The sequence below is a fragment of the Salmo salar genome, chromosome 23, assembly GCF_965601325.2.
Source record: "Salmo salar chromosome 23, fSalSal1, whole genome shotgun sequence".
In the NCBI taxonomy this organism is placed as follows: domain Eukaryota; kingdom Metazoa; phylum Chordata; class Actinopteri; order Salmoniformes; family Salmonidae; genus Salmo; species Salmo salar.
The window spans coordinates 35594955-35616045 of NC_138313.1; the positions used below are offsets into that span (position 1 = coordinate 35594955).

General features: G+C 42.8%; 1 protein-coding gene across 1 annotated transcript; it reads right to left on the reverse strand.

The window, feature by feature from the left end:
- Positions 1-2474: 2474 nt before the first annotated feature.
- Positions 2475-20138, reverse strand: LOC106584460 (small ribosomal subunit protein mS35). The gene is made up of 7 exons (XM_014169817.3): positions 19943-20138; positions 19580-19617; positions 15474-15638; positions 15247-15331; positions 12976-13115; positions 4890-4957; positions 2475-4694 (listed from the first exon to the last, which is right to left on the reverse strand). The coding sequence occupies exons 1-7, from the start codon at positions 20031-20033 to the stop codon at positions 4613-4615; spliced, it is 669 nt and encodes a 222-aa protein (XP_014025292.3). The 5' UTR covers positions 20034-20138; the 3' UTR covers positions 2475-4612.
- Between the last annotated feature and the right edge of the window lie 953 nt (positions 20139-21091).

Genomic DNA, 21091 nt, shown 5'->3' on the forward strand with positions numbered 1-21091 from the left:
TCATTGAAGTGTCTTTACGTGTTCTCTTTCTTGACAGTTTTCTAGTTTGTGATGTTAGAAAGCTTCTATGCAAAACGATCCTCTGACGTGGTAGATAAAAGTGCAATATTAAACATTGAAAATGTTGGACCATTGAACTGATCGGTGGGTTCAACATTTGATGTCATGACTACATTACTGTGATGATTATCCATCTGAGAATGAATAATAACCCAACCAGTGGTTGTGATGAATTCCACGCACTATTCACTGCCCTTGTCTCAATATATATATATATATAGTCTAGGCTGTCTGTGTGGGGGGGAGACCAGCTTCAGACTGTGCTGGCAAGTCCCTACAGCCTTCCCGGCTCAAAGGGTCCATGTTACCACTACAATCCTTTCCCTCCCTCACCCTGAAAGCTGGACTCCAAACCCTGCATAAACATGGCAGTTTGTAAGCGAGTGGAACAAAAGAGAGCAAGGGAGAAATCTTAAATCTCGTAATCTAGTTTTTAAGAATAGGCTGCTAGCTACAATTATGGTAATCCTCTCTAATGTCTGCCTCTATAAACAGCAGGTATTGAGGGGTGGGGGAACAATGGGTTGTGGCATTCCCTCTGTCTGGACTCACTGCTTACTTACATTGAGGGAGGGTCAGGTTGCCTTAGTGCTAAGAGTGTGCACTGATCATCTATTACGGTAAAATAAATCAAGTTTACTGAATTGAGTTGTTTTAAAGTCAATAATATACGCATAAGGAAGTATTCAAATGCTTTTTCGGCATTAGGCTATAATGCAAATAGCAACTGCTAACAAATATAGGTTTACACTATGCGTACTGCTACTAGTAGTAGGGTACATACATTAAAACCGGTTGCAGAGATCAGACATAATGCCCGTGCAATTAGAAGTGAAGAAAACAATTGGGTTTTGGCGCATGGAGAGATTCCGGTCGTCCTCATCTCGAGGTAGCCTATGTAGTCGTGACACGCCTGAGAAGGGACACTCATAGCTGGCGCAAGCAGTCCAACTTCATTTCTGTCAATCGACCAAGACCAAGTTCAAGAAACCTCGCAGATGCGTCCGAAAATGTTCACGGTCCTCTCTTCAACTTGAATTTTAAAATGATTTGATTACATATTACTACACACGCAATGACTGTTCCATGCAGTTTGATAACAATTACGAGTTTGGTGTACCACACGGAATCGAGGTGTTCACCAACTTCTTACTATACATACTGTTGAATTCGTTGATACCCTGGTATTTTCATCGATAGTGATGAATCTCAGAAGAGGCGCACAGCTTCTGAAGTATTAACAAGAAGCGGTGGCTCAAATGCAGCCGAAACGGTTGCCTTACGAGACATTGTAATTTTACTGTATTTGTTCAGTTTTGCATTTCATCTGCACTGTCCAACACTGGAGAGCTGCATCCTCAGCCACAGATGCTTTATCCTGTACAACATCACGAAAGGTGAGCCTCCATATGATACAATTTAGACACTGGAACTAAGATGTAGGCTACTATAGTAGTGTTTGTTTCTATAATAAAACAAGACAAACAGCTGTTTATTTCTGCTAATAAAACATTTAAAAAGCATAATCATGTACTTATTGAAAACCATTTCTCAAACTCTGTTATAGCTTACATTGAGTGATTGAGATGGTAGCCTATAGGCTTCAGTGAGATGACCCGTCACCTGCTACAGATTGACTGGGGGGTTAGTTTTCTTGTCTCATTTTGGTGTGTCCAGACCTGTTGGTGTTTGGGAAGTACTCTACCTCCAACGTGTGGGTGTCACTGCCTCAGAGTCCCTGGCCTCAGACAAGTGCCAGTTCAACTGACCACCACCCCATAGCCCTGGTTAGAAGCAGGGCAGGATGCCCAGCACCACCATCGCACCCCAGAGTTCTACTCAGGGCACGATTAATTCCCCCTCCACCGTAATGCCCACCTTGGGGACCTATGCCCCCACCACAGCAGCCCCCATACATCACCCAGACCACCCTTGCCTATCCAGGGGTGGTCTGAAAAGACCGGGGACCATTAGTGGTGTAGATAGTTCTGGAACTTATTATTTTCATGTAACTGTATCGCTAACTATATTTGTGTTCTTGGAGAGATGAGATGCATGGAGAATGAATTGAAGCAGTCAAAACTAAGATCAAATTTGCTGTGAGGATTGTGGTTACCGTTGTGAGGTAATAGCTTGAGACTTGGAGTAACTGCTGATGCATTTTGAGGTCACTTGCCTCAAGATTTTAATTTTATTTAAAATAAAAAAAAAATTGGCCCATTGTAGAATGCGTCCTTTCAGTAGGGTGCTTCTCTTTCTCTCCCTGAGCCAGAGGGGAGAAGGGAATGGGGTTGAAGCCATGAAGAAGGTAAGGGGGGGGGGGGGGGCTGGTTGGTAATACAGTAAACATCTGTTCAGTAATGTAAAAAGCACTTGTTTAAATAACATTAAGAACTTAGCCCAAATTTCCGAACTTGAGAAAAAGAAAGCTTTTTATTTGTTTTAATATAAAGAGGTACATTTGTCAAATATTTCACAAAAGACAGTTAGACATCAAATGCTGTGTGGTGAAATCAGAGAGGTTGGTCTCTTAACATTGCACCGGTCAACATCAGGGTGTAGAAATTAAATTCTGGTCTTTGTACTACACTACCTTTAACTACACTGTCCCGCGATTGGACCTGAGGTGATAATGCTGCAAAACTGTTCAAGTGGTGAGAAGGGGGCTATGCTTAAAACACAGCCAGTTGCTAAAACTATGCTTAACACAGTCACATGTGACGTCTTCCTGAGCCAAAGTGAGGAGTTTAGGTGTCCTGAATATTGAGTGGATTTACACTGCTACCAGACTGACTCACCTGTTGAACATGCTCAATATAGTGACGATGTGACAGTTAGGGAGTTAGGTCCAGAAGTAGGGAGGCTCTGGCTACGGAGGTTCTACTGGCCAGGGACACAGGACAACTCCCTGGGCCTAAGGTTTAAGGCCAATGTAAAATTGAACACTCGTGATGTGGGTTTTGTAGTCTGGTCCAACTGGCTGGACCTCAACGACCTGTGGAACCGGACTGAAGCGCAGGTGGATACGGACTGATATGCAAACTAAGCTAGTGACGTCCTCTGATGCAGTTGTGGTAGATTGCAGTGTTGTTGTGGAGGCTTCTGTCCCCATGATGGAACATCCCATCCTACATCCAGGACAACACTCCTTGGTATTAGACGGATGCAGCTACTGCAACACTGGACCGGCCTGAGGCTGCAGGGGAAACTCGCTGCTCTGGACTGTGCTAATCCCTGTCTCCCATTCCATGTACCAGAATGCTGCCATTGGCGAGGACATTCTCACCTTTACTGTTAAGGCTGCAAGTTCTACCAACAAAATATAATCTAACACTCTGGTACCCTGCAAACCATGAGCCATTTTGTATTCTACATGAGTCAAATGTAATGGAGTCCATTGTTGTTGTGAAGGGCTGCTGTTCATACAAGGATTTGTACATTGCTAGACATGACACGCCTTCTCCAGTCTCTCGGGGATTGGAGTGCCTCTAGTGCCCAGCAGGGGAGATGGTACAGTACACTACCTGCTGTGCTGTGGTGGACTGTGCTCCGTCACAGTGGAGCACCGGTTTGGATCAACAGCCCACAGTGGAATTAGCAACAGGCCCAGAGAGTCCGTCTCACTGAGTGAATAGATAGAATCACCCAAGCGGCGGCTAACAAGCGGCCTCTTTGTGGGCAAGCGTTACTACCTGAGCACAGCTTCCCCCGACCGGTGGGCTGCACTGTGCCTTCCATTGTGTATGCAAAGGGCAGCAGAAAGTGTTCCGCTTCCCGGCTTGTATGCCATTCCCCAGAGACAAAAAGCCAAGGCTTTTTAACCAGCTAAACCCTGCTGCCTTGGTGAGAGAACTCCCAAAGGCACAACAGGGAGAGCCATTAAGTCCCTTGTGGCTGTACTCATGTGAAAACAGCCTGTGCTGGTGACCCTGACGGTGGATTTCTCAGGTGTTGGTTGGAGTGCTGTGAATAAGTGGCAGATACTGGAGTCTGTTTTCTCCTGTTTAGAGGGGAAACGCCAGGGGTGACAATGCTGCTGTATGCCATCCCTCTGCCTATTCTTCTCATGCATTATATCTCCCCTTATGGCCTTACTCTTTCACACGAAGGGGAGAAATAATGATTCACTTGAATAGTGAATCCCTGAAATGACTTGGATGAAAAGCAACATAAAAGCCTGTAACTCTTTCTATTTACAAAGCCCTAATGTATATCTAAGCCCTGTACCTGTAGGGATGGTTTAAGGTATCATGCATCTCTTTCCTAGTCCATTAGGGGTCTCTGATGCTCTGCACAGTGATGGCCTTGGCTGCCTGACCATCCGTCCACTCACTGTCTACCTATGGGCTGGCTGGGTGGTGAGGTTAGGCGGAGGATCATGACTACTCAAGCTCTTTGGTTCTGACCAGGGTCACGTTTAGGAGGATGCAACACACTGAACGGAACAGCTAGACATGTCATGAATAGAGCTGGGAATATATTGTACATCTGACCTTTCCATATTCTGCCCTGCTGAGCACCTCTCTGGACTTGACTAGTCAGAGTAGTAGAATTAGACACTTCCCCACGACTCGTGATAGAGGACAGTCAGGAGGTACATGGCGTAGTCATAACTGTGTTGTCTCACAGGGCAGCTGAAGGAGCAAAGGGGAGAAAAGAAAGAAAGACATTACAGAAGATAGTGTTAGTTGAAATAAAGCCTCCATTTAAAAGACATTACTGTAAAGCAACTGTAGTGAAGGACCGACACCTTATTGGTAACAGCACATTGAACAACAGGGGGTGATGCTTGTCAGTGGTGATGGTGAGTGTGTGTCTCTTTGCAGTACCTCTCTCCTACCAGTTTAACCATCTTCTTCCTGGCATGGTCGTCCAAGTTCAGACTGGAGAGCTTCAACTGAGTGGACAAAGACACATCTGACATAATACTCAAACTTATTGGCTTTGGCAAATTGATTCAAATAAAACCATAAACATACCAAAAACAATAGATGCAGTCACCCCTCAATCTGAAATAATATGCACAGTGCCACACTAAATGTTGAAACTCTGCAGCGGTAAATCAGTTCATGTTTAAACTCAAAGTCTACTGAATGGAATATAAATAATGGAAAATGACATGCAGATATGGCTCATGTTGCAGAAAACATTCTTCCCCTTTACAGCTTTGTGACAGCTGAAGTTCATGGAAGAGAAGAAGTGAATAATGAGACATGAAGAGGCTTTTCAGGAGAAGGATTATAGGCTATTCCCTCACATTGTTCCAGCACAATGTCAACCAAAACAAAACCTTAAAAAAGGTCACATTTCTCATTATTGAGACTAAGACCCTTACCCCATTGGTCAAATCCCCTTACTTTCATCAGATTAGTCACATAGTTATTTAAAGAGAGGCCATGCTACTGAGTGATCAGTAAGCCCTTTGCAGATCAGGTGGAAAACAAAAGATTACTGCAGGTCTTAACGGACATCGCGCTGCTTGCTTAGTAAGTACCACTTCCTTCTGATTTGGCTCATACGGACACAAAACACAGGACCTATGCCTTGCAATCACAACCACCCTCCTGAAGCATCTTACAATCAATGTCATGCATTTTCTAAAGCCCTTTTTACAGCAGTTGTCACAAAGTGAAATACAGATACCGAGTCTAAAACCCCAAAGCAATGCAGAAGCAGTGGCTAGGAAAAACTCCCTAGAAAGGCAGGAATCTAGGAAGAAACCAGAGAATATTCACGCCTCGGAGAAGCTAGCTATTTGGCAGCGCAAGTGGGAACACTTCAGGCTTAGGAATGGGTTTCACACGTACTATACATGCATGTACCTCACATGGGAGAGTTTATACACAAGGCTCGCCATATCACATAACAAGTATGTTATAGAAATGTTACATGTACACACGTGTGCATGTTCTACAACTGTGTGTGTGTGTGTGTGTGTGTGTGTGTGTCTGAGAGAGAGAGAACCGGTTGCCACGTGTGTTGACAGGAAATGCGTGTACATACAGTGGCTTGTAAAAGTATTCAGACCCCTTGGATTTCTTCACTTTTTACTGTGTCACAAAGTGGGATTCAAATTGATTTATCATTTTGTCAACAATCTACACAAAATACTCTGTTAAAGTGGAAGAATGCAATTATGTTTTTAACATGAACAGAAATTAACTAAAATAGTAATTGCATAAGTATTCTGCTTCCTGAGTCAATACATGTTAGAAATGCCTTTGGCATTGTTTACAGCTGTAAATCTTCATGGGTAAGTCTATAAGAGCTTTGCACACCTGGATTGTGCAATATGTTCCCATTATTCTTTAAAAAAAAAAAATCTTCAAGCTCTGTTGGAGATCATGGCTAGACAGGAATTTAAGTCTTGCCATAGATTTTCAAGCAGATTTAAGTCAAAACTAACTTGACCACTCAAGAATTTACTGTCTACTTGGTAAGCAACTCCAGTGTAGATTTGACCTTGTGTTGTAGGTTATTGTCCTGCTGAAATGTGAATTCCTCTCCCAGTCTGTTGTAAAGCAGGTTTTCCTCTAGGATTATGCTTTTTAATCCTTAAAAAATCCCCAGTATGATGATGTCAAGCATACCCATATCATGATGGTACCAACAGGCTTGAAAATGAAGTTACTCAGTGATGTGTTGGATTTACCCCAAACATAAGGCTTTGCATTTAGGCTATGCTGTATATTTTTTGTAGCATTACTTTAGTGCCTTGTTGCATACAAGATGCAAGTTTTGTAATATGCATCTTCTTTTCACTGTGTAATAAATTAAAATGTTAAGAAATCCAAGGGGTCCGAATACTTTTGCAAGGCAATGTATATACAGTGCATTCGGAAAGTATTCAGACCCCTTGACTTTTCCACATTGTTACGTTACAGCCTTATTCTAAAATGGATTAGAATTGTCCCCCCAATCTATACACAATACCACAGAATGACAAAGCAAAAACTGTTTAGAAAATTTGGCAAACTGAAATATCACATTTACATACATTACCGTTCAAAAGTTTGGGGTCACTTAGAAATGTCCTTGTTTGAAAGAAAAGCACATTTCTTGTCCATTAAAATAACATTGAATTGATCAGAAATACAGTGTAGACATTGTTAATGTTGTAAATGACTATTGTAACTGGAAACGTGATTTAAAAAAAATTGAATATCTACATAGGCGTACAGAGGCCCATTATCAGCAACCATCACTCCTGTGTCCCAATGGCACGTTGTGTTAGCTAATCCAAGTGGATCATTTTAAAAGGCTAATTGATCATTAGAAACCCTGTTTGCAATTATGTTAGCACAGCTGAAAACTGTTCTGATTAAAGGAGCAATAAAACTGTCCGTCTTTAGACTAGTTAAGTATCTGGAGCATCAGCCTTTGTGGGTTCGATTACAGGCTCAAAATTGCCAGAAACAAATAACTTCCTTATTGTTCTGAGAAATGAAGGCTATTCCATGGGAGAAATTGCCAAGAAACTGAAGATCTCACAACGCTGTGTACTAGTCCCTTCACTTCTAACCAGAATAGAAAGAGTGGGATGCCCCGGGCAACACCTGACAAGAGGACAAGTACATTAGAGTGTCTAGTTTGAGAAACGGACACTTCACAAGTCCTCAACTGGCAGCTTCATTAAATAGTACCTGCATAACACCAGTCTCAACGTCAACAGTGAAGAGGCAACTCCGGGATGCTGGCCTTCTAGGCAGAGTTCCTCTGTCCAGTGTCTGTGTTCTTTTGCCCATGTTAATCTTTTCTTTTCATTGGCCAGTCTGAGATATGGCTTTTTCTTTGCAACTCTGCCTAGAAGCCCAGCATCCCGGAGTCGCCTCTTCACTGTTGACGTTGAGACTGGTGTTTTGCGGGTACTATTTAATGAAGCTAACAGTTAAGGACTTCTGTTTCTAAAAAAACAAGAACATTTCTAAGTGACCCCAAACTTCTGAACAGTAGTGTAAGTATTCAGACCCTTGACTCAGTACATTGTTGAAGCACCTTTGGCAGCGATTACAGTCTTGAGTCTTCTTGGGTATGATGCTACAAGCTTGGCACACCTGTATTTGGGGAGTTTCTCCCATTCTTCTCTGCAGATCAGGTTGGAAGGGGAGCATTGCTGCACAGCTATTTTCAGGTCTCTCCAGAGATGTTTGACCAAGTTCAAGTCCAGGCTCTGGCTGGGCCACTCAACTCCTGCGCTTAGGGTTATTGTCCTGTTGGAAGGTGAACCTTCACCCCCAGTCTGAGGTCCTGAGCGCTCTGGAGCAGGTTTTCATCAAGGATCTCTGTACTTTGCTCCGTTCATATTTACCTCAATCCTGACTAGTCTCCCAGTCCCTGCCGCTGAAAAACAACCCCATAGCATAATGCTGCCAAAACCGTTCACTGAAGGGATGGTGCCAGGTTTCCTGCAGACGTGACGCTTGGCATTTAGGCCAGAGTGTTTAATCTTGGTTTCATCAGACCAGAGAATCTTGTTTCTCAGGGTCTGAGTCCTTTAGATGACTTTTGGCAAACTCCAAGCGGGCTGTCAGGTGCCTTTTTATTGAGGAGTGGCTTCAATCTGGCCACTCTAACATAAAGGCCTGATTGGTGGAGTGCTGCAGAGATGGAAGAACCTTCCAGAAGGACAACCATCTCCACAGAGGAACTCTGGAGCTCTGTCAGTCACCATCAGGTTTTTGGTCACCTCCCTGACCAAGGCACTTCTCCCCAGATTGCCCAGTTTGGCCGAGCGGCCAGCTCTAGGAAGAGTCTTGGTGGTCCCAAATTTATTCCATTTATAAATGGAGGTAACCTTCAATGCAGCAGAAATGTTTTGGTACCCTTCCCCAGATCTGTGCCTTGAAACAATCTTGTCTCTGAGCTCTATAGACAATTCCTTCGACCTCATGGCTTGGTTTCTGCTCTGACATGCACTGTCAACTGTGGGACCTTTATATAGGTGGGTGTGTGCCTTTCCAAATCATGTCCAATCATTTGAATTTACCACAGGTGGCCTCCAATCAAGTTGTAGAAACATCAAGGATGACCAATGGAAACAGGATGCAGCTGAGAGTCTCATATTAAAGAGTCTGAATACTTAGTTGGATAGCAACTAAGAGGGATGCAGGAGTATTATCTTTTGATTCAGATTAGATCATAAAACTTGGAGTTGTGTGGCAAGCCTGAGAACAGTGGGCTGAAATGGTATCAGTCCATTTCGGCTGTATCCTGGACCCTGTAATCCATCTTTGATTCTCATGCTAATCCATTCTCATGGCTAAATAATTCCTGTGTCGAGGTCGTAATCTAAGGGGAAAGTGTCAGTGGAGCAGATGGCTAGCGATTAATCAAAGTTCTTCTAGAGATAACTGTCAATTGTTTTTATGTTCCATGCCTATTACCATACTCTATTTGTGACAAGTATGTTCATATGATGGAATATTGCAATCATACAGTGAGCGCTATGAAAAAGGTATGATTTGTTTAAGTAAGTACCTTAGAGCAGCGTTTCATAGGCTTAAAAGGAAATATTCACCCATTTTGAATTTTGTGTTTTTGTGCATTGTTTTTATGCAGTAATGTCCTATCGATTCCCTAGGTCATTTCATGTTTATCGGAGGTATTGGCATTAAAGCAGGCAGAAATTCAGTCGGTATGAAGTAGCATTATGATAAAGCCACTCTTACTACACTGGAAGTTAATAGAAATAAGACTTTTAGATTGCGAAATTGTCTATCATACATGTCAGATTTCAATACTGGCCAATGTCAACTCGCGAGGTTGTCTTCTCTCGAATGAGCCATTGATCATTTTTTTGCAGTATTCCTACCTCAAGAAATGTGTAATTTAACAGAGGATCTAGCACATTACTCCTATGTCTGCCTCTTCAGTCCAGGGTGCATTGCATGGTGTCATTGCAAATTTCAGAGTCCACTATGGGGCACATCGATCTGCAAGTTGAACATGGTGAGATTGTAGACTCCTAAATTGATAGCTGTAAAATCACTTAAACAAACTGCACTAACAGGCTACTTCACCTGCTGATATTGTCTTTGGTATTATTGTAAACTCAGCAAAAAAAATAACAATAATAACAGCTGACAGAAGGTAGGCAAATAAGGTCACAGTTATGACAACTTAGGACACTAAAGAGGCCTTTCTACTGACTCTGAAAAACACTAAAAGAAAGATGCCCAGGGACCCTGCTCATCTGCGTGAACGTGCCTTAGGCATGCTGCAAGGAGGCATGAGGACTGCAGATGTGGCCAGGGCAATAAATTGCAATGTCCATACTGTGAGACGCCTAAGACAGCACTACAGGATGGACAGCTGATCGTCCTCGCAGTGGCAGACCACGTGTAACACCTGCACAGGATCGGTACATCAGAACAATACACCTGCGGGACAGGCACAGGATGGCAACAACAACTGCTCGAGTTACACCAGGAACGCACAATCCCTCCATCAGTGCTCAGACTGTCCGCAATAGGCTGAGAAGCTGGACTGAGGGCTTGTAGGCCTGTTGTAGGCAGGTCTTCACCAGACATCACCCGCAACAATGTCGCCTATGGGCACCAACCCACCGTCGCTGGACCAGACAGGACTGGCAAAAAGTGCTCTTCACTGACGAGTCGCGGTTTTGTCTCACCAGGACTGATGGTCGGATCCGCATTTATCGTCGAAGGAATGAGCGTTATACAGAGGCCTGTACTCCGGAGCGGGATTGATTTGGAGGTTGAGGGTCCGTCATGGTCTGGGGCGGTGTGTCACAGCATCATCGGACTAAGCTTGTTGTCATTGCAGGCAATCAACGCTGTGCGTTAAAGGGAAGACATCCTCCTCCCTCATGTGGTACCCTTCCTGCAGGCTCATCCTGACATGACCCTCCAGCATGACAATGCCACCAGCCATACTGCTCGTTCTGTGCGTGATTTCCTGCAAGACAGGAATGTCAGAGTTTTGCCATGGCTAGCGAAGAGCCCGGATCTCAATCCCATTGAGCACGTCTGGGACCTGTTGGATCGGAGGGTGAGGGCCATTCCACCCAGAAATGTCCGGGAACTTCCACCAAGGTCCCTTGGTGGAAGAGTGGGGTAACATCTCACAGCAAGAACTGGCAAATCTGGTGCAGTCCATGAGGAGGAGATGCACTGCAGTACTTAATGCAGCTGGTGGCCACACCAGATACTGACTGTTACTTTTGATTTTGACCCCTTTATTCAGGGACACATTATTCAATTTCTGTTAGTCACATGTCAGTAGAACTTGTTCAGTTTATGTCTCAGTTGTTGAATCTTATGTTCATACAAATATTTACACGTTAAGTTTGCTGAAAATAAACGCAGTTGACAGTGAGAGGACGTTTCTTTTTTTGCTGAGTTTATGTAGCTACGTTTGCTAGCTCGCTAGCCAGCCAGCCCATAGAGCATTGCATTGTGGATTTTGTAGTCAATTTGAGCTGCAACAGATTTCCACAACGATTTTCACGTTTCTACCAACCTTAATATATTTTTATTTAACCTTTATTTAACCAGGAAGGGCTCATTGAGATTTAAAATCTCTTTTTCAAGAGCATCCTGGCCAAGATAGGCAGCACCAAGTCATTACAAAAATTACAGACAAACATGAAAAACTACATCTAGTAAAAACCATAGAATTCACAAGAGTATAACAAAATCAAAAACAGCAAATTAAAAACATTGACAGGTCAGGGAATCAGTATCAAGATCATTCATCAGTGATTTAAAAATACCAATCGGGACAAGTTTTTCCAGTTTAAAAGTATTTTGTAAGGCGTTCCAAGACGATGGCGCAGACTACATAAAAGCCCTTTTACCAAATTCAGTTCGGACATTTGGAACAGTTAGCAGGATAAAGTCCAGCGAACGAAGAGAGTACCCACCACATTTCTGAACAATAAAAATGCCCAAATAAAAAAGGTAGTAAACCCAAAATGGCTTTGTAAATAAAAGTATACCAGTGACTGAGGCTACGAGTGACTAGAGAAGGCCAGCCAACCCTGGTATTCAAATTGCAGTGGTGCGTAAGGGTTTTGCAGTTTAAAATAAATCTCAAAGAGCCATGGTAAAGGGTGTCAATTGATCTCAAACACTGAGCGGAAGCATTCATATATAAAATATCCCCATAGTCTAGTAAAGGCATAAATGTAGCTGATACTAGCCTCCTTCTGGCTTCAAAAGAAAAACAGGCCTTATTCCTAAAATAAAATCCCAATTTCTGCTTCAATTTTTTTGTAAGTTGTTGAATATGCAATTTAAAAGAGAGGCCGTCATCAATTAAAATTCCAAGATATTTAAATGAGGTTACAGTCTCAAGGTCATTGCCCTGACAGGTAATAATAGGTGAAAAGGTCCAGAGGTCTATTTCTTGCTTTAGAAAACACCATTATTTAGTTTTGTCAGTATTGAGGACAAGCTTCAATTGACACAAGCTATGTTGAACAGTATTAAAAGCAGTTTGCAAGTTCTGGAAAGCTTTTGGAAGAGACGAGGCACAACAGTAAATAACAGTATCAGCATAAAAATGAAGTTGCTCATTTTGGACATTTGTCTAAATTATTATAAATGCCAAAATAAAAACATTTGTTCACAAAAAAAATATTGTTCTCAGTGTATTTTAACACTGTAAATTATAGGAATGATTGATTTGGGATGACTTTTCCATTAACATCATAGATCCGGACAATGGAGTAATATCCTGAAAGGTCAACCAGACGTGAGATGACAGCTGTTTAGAGAACCTCTAGATCCCTTCAACACAAAAGAGGATAACCCTGCACTTTATATGGATTTGGTTGAGAAGGTTCAAATACAGGTCAGAGTCAAATTGAACTCTTAGCTAATATTTTAATCTACCTTAAACCCCTGAATCCCAGACCATGTATGCCTACAACACAGGAAGACAGACACTCACTCTGAGGTGGACTATGCGGGCAGATGGGTTTCTGAGGGAGGTGCCAGCAGACACGTAGTCCTTGTTCTTTACTTTGACAGGGAAGTGCTCATCATATTTAGCATCTGTGTCCAGGGCAGAGGGCCACTCTGTGCAGAACGCTGCAGGGAAAGGAGAAACACAGAAAGATAATTAAGTGATAATGCCAGATAAACCGGTGTTTGGAGGATATATTGGCACAGGTGTTAGGCAAACCGTGCCAATATATCCTCCAAACACCGACTTAGAGGGCATTATCACTTTTATACAATGTGTTACCAATATATTCAAATAATGATTGAAATATTTTCATTAAAAACATTGATTAATTTATTCATACCATCTCATCCTTCCACGAGATATAGTCCGACACAAATCTAGGGTTGCTATGCAAGCCGGCTGGTCGTTTGGTCTATCGGTTCGGTTGCCAGTCTTTTTGTTCTAAATCTATGGAAGTGAACGAGCCATTCATTCTCGATGATGGCTGGCAATGTTTGCTTGCTAGCTAGCCAACTTTGGCTAACACAGTCACGTCAAACAGCGCAGCCAGAATAGCAAAGCAGCTGCATCTGCGTGTGTTTAAGCTGTTTTCTAGTTCAGAGGAACTAGCCAACTAAACAGCTAACACAATCACTTCAAACTGAAGCTGGGATGATGGCAAACTAGCTGCATTTCGTGTTTTTCTATCGACATTTCTTGGTGTGTGCATGCACACTACTGTTCAAAAGTTTGGGGTCACTTAGAAATGTCCTTGATTTTTAAAGAAAAGCAAATTTTTTTGTCCATTAAAATAACATCAAATTGATCAGAAATACAGTGTAGACATTGTTAATGTTGTAAATGACTATTGTAGCTGGAAACGGCTGATCTTTAATGGAATATTTACAAAGTACCCACAAAACACCAGTCTCAACGTCAACAGTGAAGAGGCGACTCTGCAACTCTACCTAGAAGGCCAGCATCCCAAAGAAAAAGCCATATCTCAGACTGGCCAATAAAAATAAAAAGATTAAGATTGGCAATTTCTCACATGGAATAGCCTTCATTTCTCAGAACAAGAAGAAAGTTTTTTGTTTCTGGCCATTTTGAGCCTATAATTGAACCCACAAATGCTGATGCTCCAGATACTCAACTACTCTAAAGATGGCCAGTTTTATTGCTTCTTTAATAAGAACAACAGTTTTCAGCTGTGCTAACATAATTGCAAAAGGGGTTTCTAATGATCAATTAGCCTTTTAAAATGATAAACTTGGATTAGCTAACACAACGTGCTATTGGAACACAGGAGTGATGGTTGCTGATAATGGGCCTCTGTACGCTTATGTAGATATTCTATTAAAGATGAAATGTATTTATAAAGCCCTTTTTACATCAGCTGATGTCACAAAGTGCTGTACAGAAACCCAGCCTAAAACCCCAAACAGCAAGCAATGTAGAAGTAGAAGCACGGTGGCTAGGGAAAAAATATTATAATCTACCGTTTCCAGCTACAATAGTCATTTACAACATTAACAATGTCTACACTGTATTTCTGATCAATTTGATGTTATTTTAATGGATGCATTTTAAAAAAAAAGGCAATTTCTAAGTGACCCCAAACTTTTGAACGGTAGTGTATAAAAATGATGCCGATTCATGAGGCGGCAGGTAACCTAGTGGTTAGAGTGTTGGACTAGTAACCGAAAGGTTGCAAGACAGAATCCCCGAGCTGACAAGGTAAAGAACATCTGTTGTTCTGTCCCTGAACAAGGCAGTTAACCCACTGTTCCTAGGCCGTCATTGAAAATAATAATTTGTTCTTAACTGACTTGCCTAGTTAAATAAAGGTAACATAAAAATAAAAAATGATTTTGACTGGCTGAGAAAATCTGCCAGGCTGTCTGTCTCGTCCTGACACAATCAGAACTATGGGACAGCTGGAGGTCGAATTTCAATATTGAAACAATGTTGCAAATGTCAGAGACAGCAAGGTTAATACAAATTTCCGCTGTTGAAAACCAAACGCTAGTCTAAAAAGAAAAGTGAGATAATATCTAGATGCTTTTTTACAGTGGAGATCTAGTATATAAAATGCCTGGCTGGGCTGATGAGACAGTGGATTGCGCAGTCAGATGGAATAGTGTAAAGGCATTTCAACGTCATACCCTTAGCCGGTGGAATCTTGTGTAATAGACACCGGCTGGAACGCGGTTTTAACCAAATCAACATCCAGGATTAGACCCACCCGTTGTATAATTATTAATTAAATACTACCGCTCAATAAGCACTTTGACTTATGCTTCAGAGCTTCGCAGTGTTTCTTTATGGCTGCTGGAGTTAAATGCAAAAAGTTTGGAATCTGAAACAGACAAAGAGTTTTCATAAATGCCTGTATGATCTGACAGCACAATACAATATATAGCCTTAAATGGTACAAATGATTTCCATCCCAATGCATAATCAAAAGCTCTGACATGTCAGGTTGGAGGTGAGGAACTGACCTTGATGAGCTCTAGGTTGCCCTTCTCCGGAGGCACCCCTCTCTTCACTGGGAAGCCCATGCGGACAGGCAGGGGCACAGAGCCCTGTCTGAAGGGGGCAGCGGTCGGGTACACTGCTGTCCAGTCCTGGTCTACAGGCATCCTATCTGTCCTGGGGTCACCCGCCTGACACACACCATGGAGACAGGGAACAGAGAAAAAGGTGACTAATTAGAGATGTCACAACAACTTCAAAATATAGCTTTATTTCTGTCAATATACAGCTTCGTCTAAAGTTGATAATGCATTCCTCACAATTTGTTTTATTGGTAAATTATCTTGGCTGATTTCATGACATGAGCCTCTACCCATGGACCATAATGTGCTGTAGCCAGAAAGAGTCATGTTGGCGTGCTTGTTGGGTAGTCTATATATTTTCTGTCTTTGTATATTTCCACTTAATTTGTACACTAGAGGGTAATATGTTGGGTCATGGGTCACTGTTCACTTCAGCACACAGGTAGCAATGATGGCTTGTGAAACTAGCACACAAGTGTCTAGAAAGTTGTATTTATTTAGGTGACAAGAAAAGTGTGGATGCCACCCAGGTATGGAGCGCAAACAATTCTCACCTTGGAACTATGATAACGTTATTGACCTATGGTAATTAGCTAACTTGTACGGCTACATCTGCCAGTATGTCATGTTTTTATCTTTACTGCTATAAAATGGGCAACCAAAAATCTACATTTGGATTAGTTAAGATTGTAACGGGCTAATGTGAAAGTGGTACTGTTTGGCGTTGCACAGAGAATGTTCTACCAACATTAATTTGGCGATACCACCTTAGTTCTTGATTTGGCCAAACGTACAGTATCTTCAAAAACATGTCCCTGTCTAGTTGCAGGTGGTTTGTCAGACTTGAAAATGCTCAGTTATTAAAATATTGTTTTTACTTTTAATGTTGTTACATTGACAAGTAAATGTCTACATTGTTAATATAAATTTAAAATGTCTAGTTGTGGGACGAAGCTATCGCTCTTTAAGGTTGCTCAAATATTTTATGTGGTACACCAAACAGACCGAGGTAGACAGTTTCAAATTGGATATTCGACAGATATTCGCGCTTTCAAAACTCAATAGCTTCCAAACCACTTGAGCCACAGACTCCAAATAAGTGTCATGTTGGAGAAATTGCGCACAACATTGCACAGGTATTATTTTCATGATTTGAACCTTAATTAGCTTTCCAAAGCTAACAAACATGTGGAAATGTGAGCAGCATTTTGTATTCCTAGTGGAATTAGTTAGGGAGTGTAAACAAAGTACAAACTTTCTATAGCTCATTGGTCATGTGCCCTACTTGACTCAAACAAGGTTCAAAATGTCCACTGACTACCCTTCTATATTGCACACCCTTTGGTTTGTCCACTTTCATCTCACATGTTTTTTTACATACATTTTTCCAACTTTCAATAGCTCCTTGGTAATGTGACCTACTGGACTCAAACAAGATTCAGAATGTCCACGGACTGGCGGAGACGGGTGCCGCGAGGCATCCAGTGTGGTAACGCGACCGATCCTGGAGAAGCTGGCGGGACCCCCGGGGAGAGTTCTCTTTTCTTTTGAAGGGCAGGGCAGCCAGGAATGGGTTCGCCCCAAGAGAGGGGCCCAAGCCCTGGAAAGCGTTGCGGTTTCGGCGGCGTTCGGTGAGCTTTCCCTGGCCCTTGAAAATCCGAGCGAGAGGTTTTAAATCTCACGCCGGGCCGTACCCATATCCGCAGCAGGTCTCCAAGGTGAACAGCCTCTGGCATGTTATAACAATGTAGGTAAGGGAAGTTGGCAAAAGAAATCTGTAACGTCGGGATAAGGATTGGCTCTAAGGGCTGGGTCAGTCGGGCTGGGGTGCGAAGTGGGGCTGGGCTCGAGCCGCGTCTAGGGGAGCAGTCGCTCCGTCGCCCTCCTCTCACCACCATTGGAAGTTCATTGTGCGGCCCATCTCGCAGTCTCTCGTGTGTGGTCTCGCAAGGGGCTGAGTGCAAGTATTCGTGGGGGGGGGGGGGGGTGTGTCAGTCAGTGGGCCGAAGATGGACCGGTGGGGGTTTGGGTCCGGCGGCAACTCTGGACGCGCGCCAGGCCCTTCTCGTGGATCTCCCCAGCCCCACACATTGTAGGTGGGGAGGTCTCCTCTATGCTCACTAGACTTGTGGCGGATACTAAACCCATTGGCCCCGCAGTGATAGGGCATTGCATGGATCTGGCTCATGCCCTACGAAGTGGGAAGAGGTATCTCCAGCTTATCTGGGGAGGGAGGCCTACATCTGATGTGGGTAGTACCATCCACGCCCATTGATTTGCTACGGAACCATAAAACGGACGGAAGAAGCCTAGGTTCCCACTGGGCATGGATCACTGAATGTCAACTTGATGAAATTCAAAGGCGCGTACCCACCTGTCGCAGTCACACTCAAAAATCACCCGTGGGGTGACTGTGACCCCACCTCATGTCAAAGTGAGGAATATAGATGAAGCGCTGGTAAAGGTGGTTCCTATGGTTCTGTCCCAGAGGGCTGACTGGGCAAGCAAATGATTGAAAGGGGATGATTATTATTTTCTGTTGCCGCTAGATACTGTGAGGGGTATTTGGTTCTCAAGCCTATAAGTATTGCGCTGGCTCTTGATGTCAATTGGGTGTAAAAATGTTTATTTTTTATTTTTTTTAAGTTAGTCTGCTGAAGGTTAGTAGCGGCAACTGATGTCCAGTTTGTAAGACAGAAAAGCCTCTGACAATACCACTGGGCGTTACTCAGGGGCTGGGGGGGGGGGGGCAGTAGTCAGGCTGCGGAGGTTGGGGACTTAGTCTATGAGCGGATAAAAGCGTGCGGGTCACCAGGTGCACAGAGCTTGTTTCAGGTATTTAGGTGCACAAGGAGGCCTCCATGAAGGTGGGGGGCACTCCGAGTCCAAGCAGGGGCGGCCGGACTCGGGGCCTGGGGCAGCACTCAGGCCATGGAGGTTGGAGTGGGGACTTAGTCTGTGAGCAGAAAAAAAGTGGGCGAGTCACCAGGAGCACAGAGCCTATAACGGGTTACCAGGTGCACGTGGTTCCTGAGAGCGGGACTATAGATATTTTAGTAATTCCAGGGAGTAAGCTATACTCTAAGGCCAGGGGAGAGGGGTGCTGACCAGGTTGGAAGAGTAGGTGTGGAGGCCTGGAGGTCTGTAGTTCCAGGGAGTAAGCTACACACTCAGGCCCAGGGAGAGGGCAGGCAGGCGAGCAGGGAGTGTAGGCCTAGAGGCCAGGAGTCAGAGGTCACCAGGTCAATGTGGGCCTGCCTGGAGGTCAGGAAGGCCCAAGGGAGAAGGCCCAAGTGAACAAGTGTGTGAGTCACACTGTCCTTCAGGGGGGCATAGTAGGCAAATTCATGTTAAATTGTGTGATATGAAAATGGACACACTAAAGGATGTGCAATGTGTAGGCCCATTGAGTGAACATTCTGAACCTTGTTTGAAGTCAGTATGTCACATGACCAAGGAGCTATTGAAATTTAACATTTTGAATAATTCATGTCAAATCATGTGAGATGAAAATGGACAAACTAAAGGGTGTGCGATATAGAAGGGTAGTCAGTGGACATTCTGAACTTTGTTTGTGGTCAGTAGGTCACATGACCAAAGAGCTATTAAAATAAAATGTAAATAATTTTAAATAGTGCGAGATGTAAATCGACAAAAGAAAAAGTGCGCAGTGTGTCTATGCCACTGGGTTAGCTAGAACCCGTTTTGAAAGTTTTAGGAGTAATGGTTAAAGAGCTATTGAAATTTGAAAAATTAGATTTGTCACTATGTTGACGGTCCCTAACTGCTGTTGGTGGACGTAAGGAAAACTACAGGTGAATATCCGTCGAATATCCAACCTGAAACTGACTTTACCTCTGTACCAAACAGCACCTATCCTGTAACGGCTAATGGAGCATCCATCACATTAGCCCGTTACAATCCGCTAGCTACGCTTGGATTGGAAATTATTTGTTTTGTACACGTTTATGAACATTTGCAAGCCCACCTGTGTTCGAGTGAGTATCATGAACTTTGACTCGTTACAACAAACATTACTTGTTCCTCACCTCTCTCCTTGGTCTTCTGTTGCCTCTGTCAGGAAAGCCTAAAATGTATATTGTGTCAGAAAAACATATCCAACTTCATTGGGCTCCCGAGTAGCGCATCGGTCTAAGGCACTACATCTCAGTGCTAGAGGCATCACTACAGACACACTGGTTCGATTCCAGGCTGTATCACATCCGGCCGTGATTGTAATGATGAATTTGTTCTTAACGGACTTGCCTAGTAAAATAAAGGTTACATTAAACTTTTTTTTTTTTAAATTAAGCTAACCATGTTGTCTCTAATTTTCTTAGGAAACAGTTAGACATAATCGGGACCATGTTAGCAGGTTCCTCGTCGTGACAGCATATTGCATGTAAACTCACCTTTATTCTGACTAGAATTATTAGTAGACAAGGCCGTCGCGTATGTAGCCCTATAACGGGTTAAGCGCATGAATTCCATAAATGCAACCATTTATTTGTCCTAAGAAGGACAAAATGGATTTGTTCATTGTGTGTGCAGCCAAGTTTGACCATGTAATGTCAACCTATGGCAAGTCGAGAGGGACTGTTTTTTTAGCGAAACAGAACGCGCAGACAAGATTGGTATCAGTGCCCCCCTTTGATATAGATAATGAACTGCAATTTGCGAACAGGTGACAGCATTTAGCCAACAAAGGTTTATTATGTATTTCGTAAAATGTAGGCCTATTTTAGAATTTCTTCATCTGTTAGACTACATTTTAAGAGCTCAAATAACATTTAATTGTGTTTATGTAGTTTGAGTACCAGTCTCCTCAGCTAACATTCCACTCTTGTTCATGCCACTCCTTACCAAAGATACTGGCCTTTCAAGAAATATCAATGTTCAATATGTGCTGGATTTACAACGGAGTTGCTTATTGGTTGTTGGATATAACATGACTATTTTCCATGACAACATGTCAAACCTAGAAAATATAATTAGAATGTATAACAACGTCAAAAACAAACATTTACCTGTTAGCTAAACAAGTTGTTGTATTTCGAGGGTTAAAATCAAAACTACGACGTTTTGTGGTTGGAATTGCACTATGTATTTAGTTTGAGAATTTAGACATGAGTTGGCAACTTTTGACAGACTGGTTTCATCTCGGGACAAACAGAAAATTGTTAGATAGCATCCGGATACCTACGCGTTCTGTGGAGAAAAAAATGTGTTCCAATATTTGCATAATCGTTGTGATTGGAGGATAGGTGTGAGGTTTATCGAATAGGATTCATATTTAATCAGAATATTCGTATTTGAAGATGGCAGACTAAAGTCAGTTTCTTTGGCACACGACATGGAGTACAGGGAGTTGATTAGCTGAAGAGACTGGTACCCAGGCTAGTGTTTATGGACTATGTAGGCCATTCAACTGTTAAACTTCGGGATATCCTAGCTCTCATGATCATTATCTAAAAAAGTACGTTTCTGATTGTATCCTTAATGTTACTTGGTTCATCCTTGGTAGACAATACAATTTATTTGCGCCGCTGAGGTCACGTGAG

Excerpts from the sequence above, each read along its gene's own strand:
- LOC106584460 (XM_014169817.3), bottom strand. The coding sequence starts at position 20,033 with ATGGTTGCATTTATGGAATTCATGCGCTTAACCCGTTATAGGGCTACA. Across the intron at positions 15,332-15,473 it reads GCAACCTAGAGCTCATCAAG|ATTCCAAACTTTTTGCATTT; the intron begins GTCAGTTCCTCA and ends TGTCTGTTTCAG. Across the intron at positions 4,695-4,889 it reads GTTAAACTGGTAGGAGAGAG|CTGCCCTGTGAGACAACACA; the intron begins GTACTGCAAAGA and ends TTGCTCCTTCAG.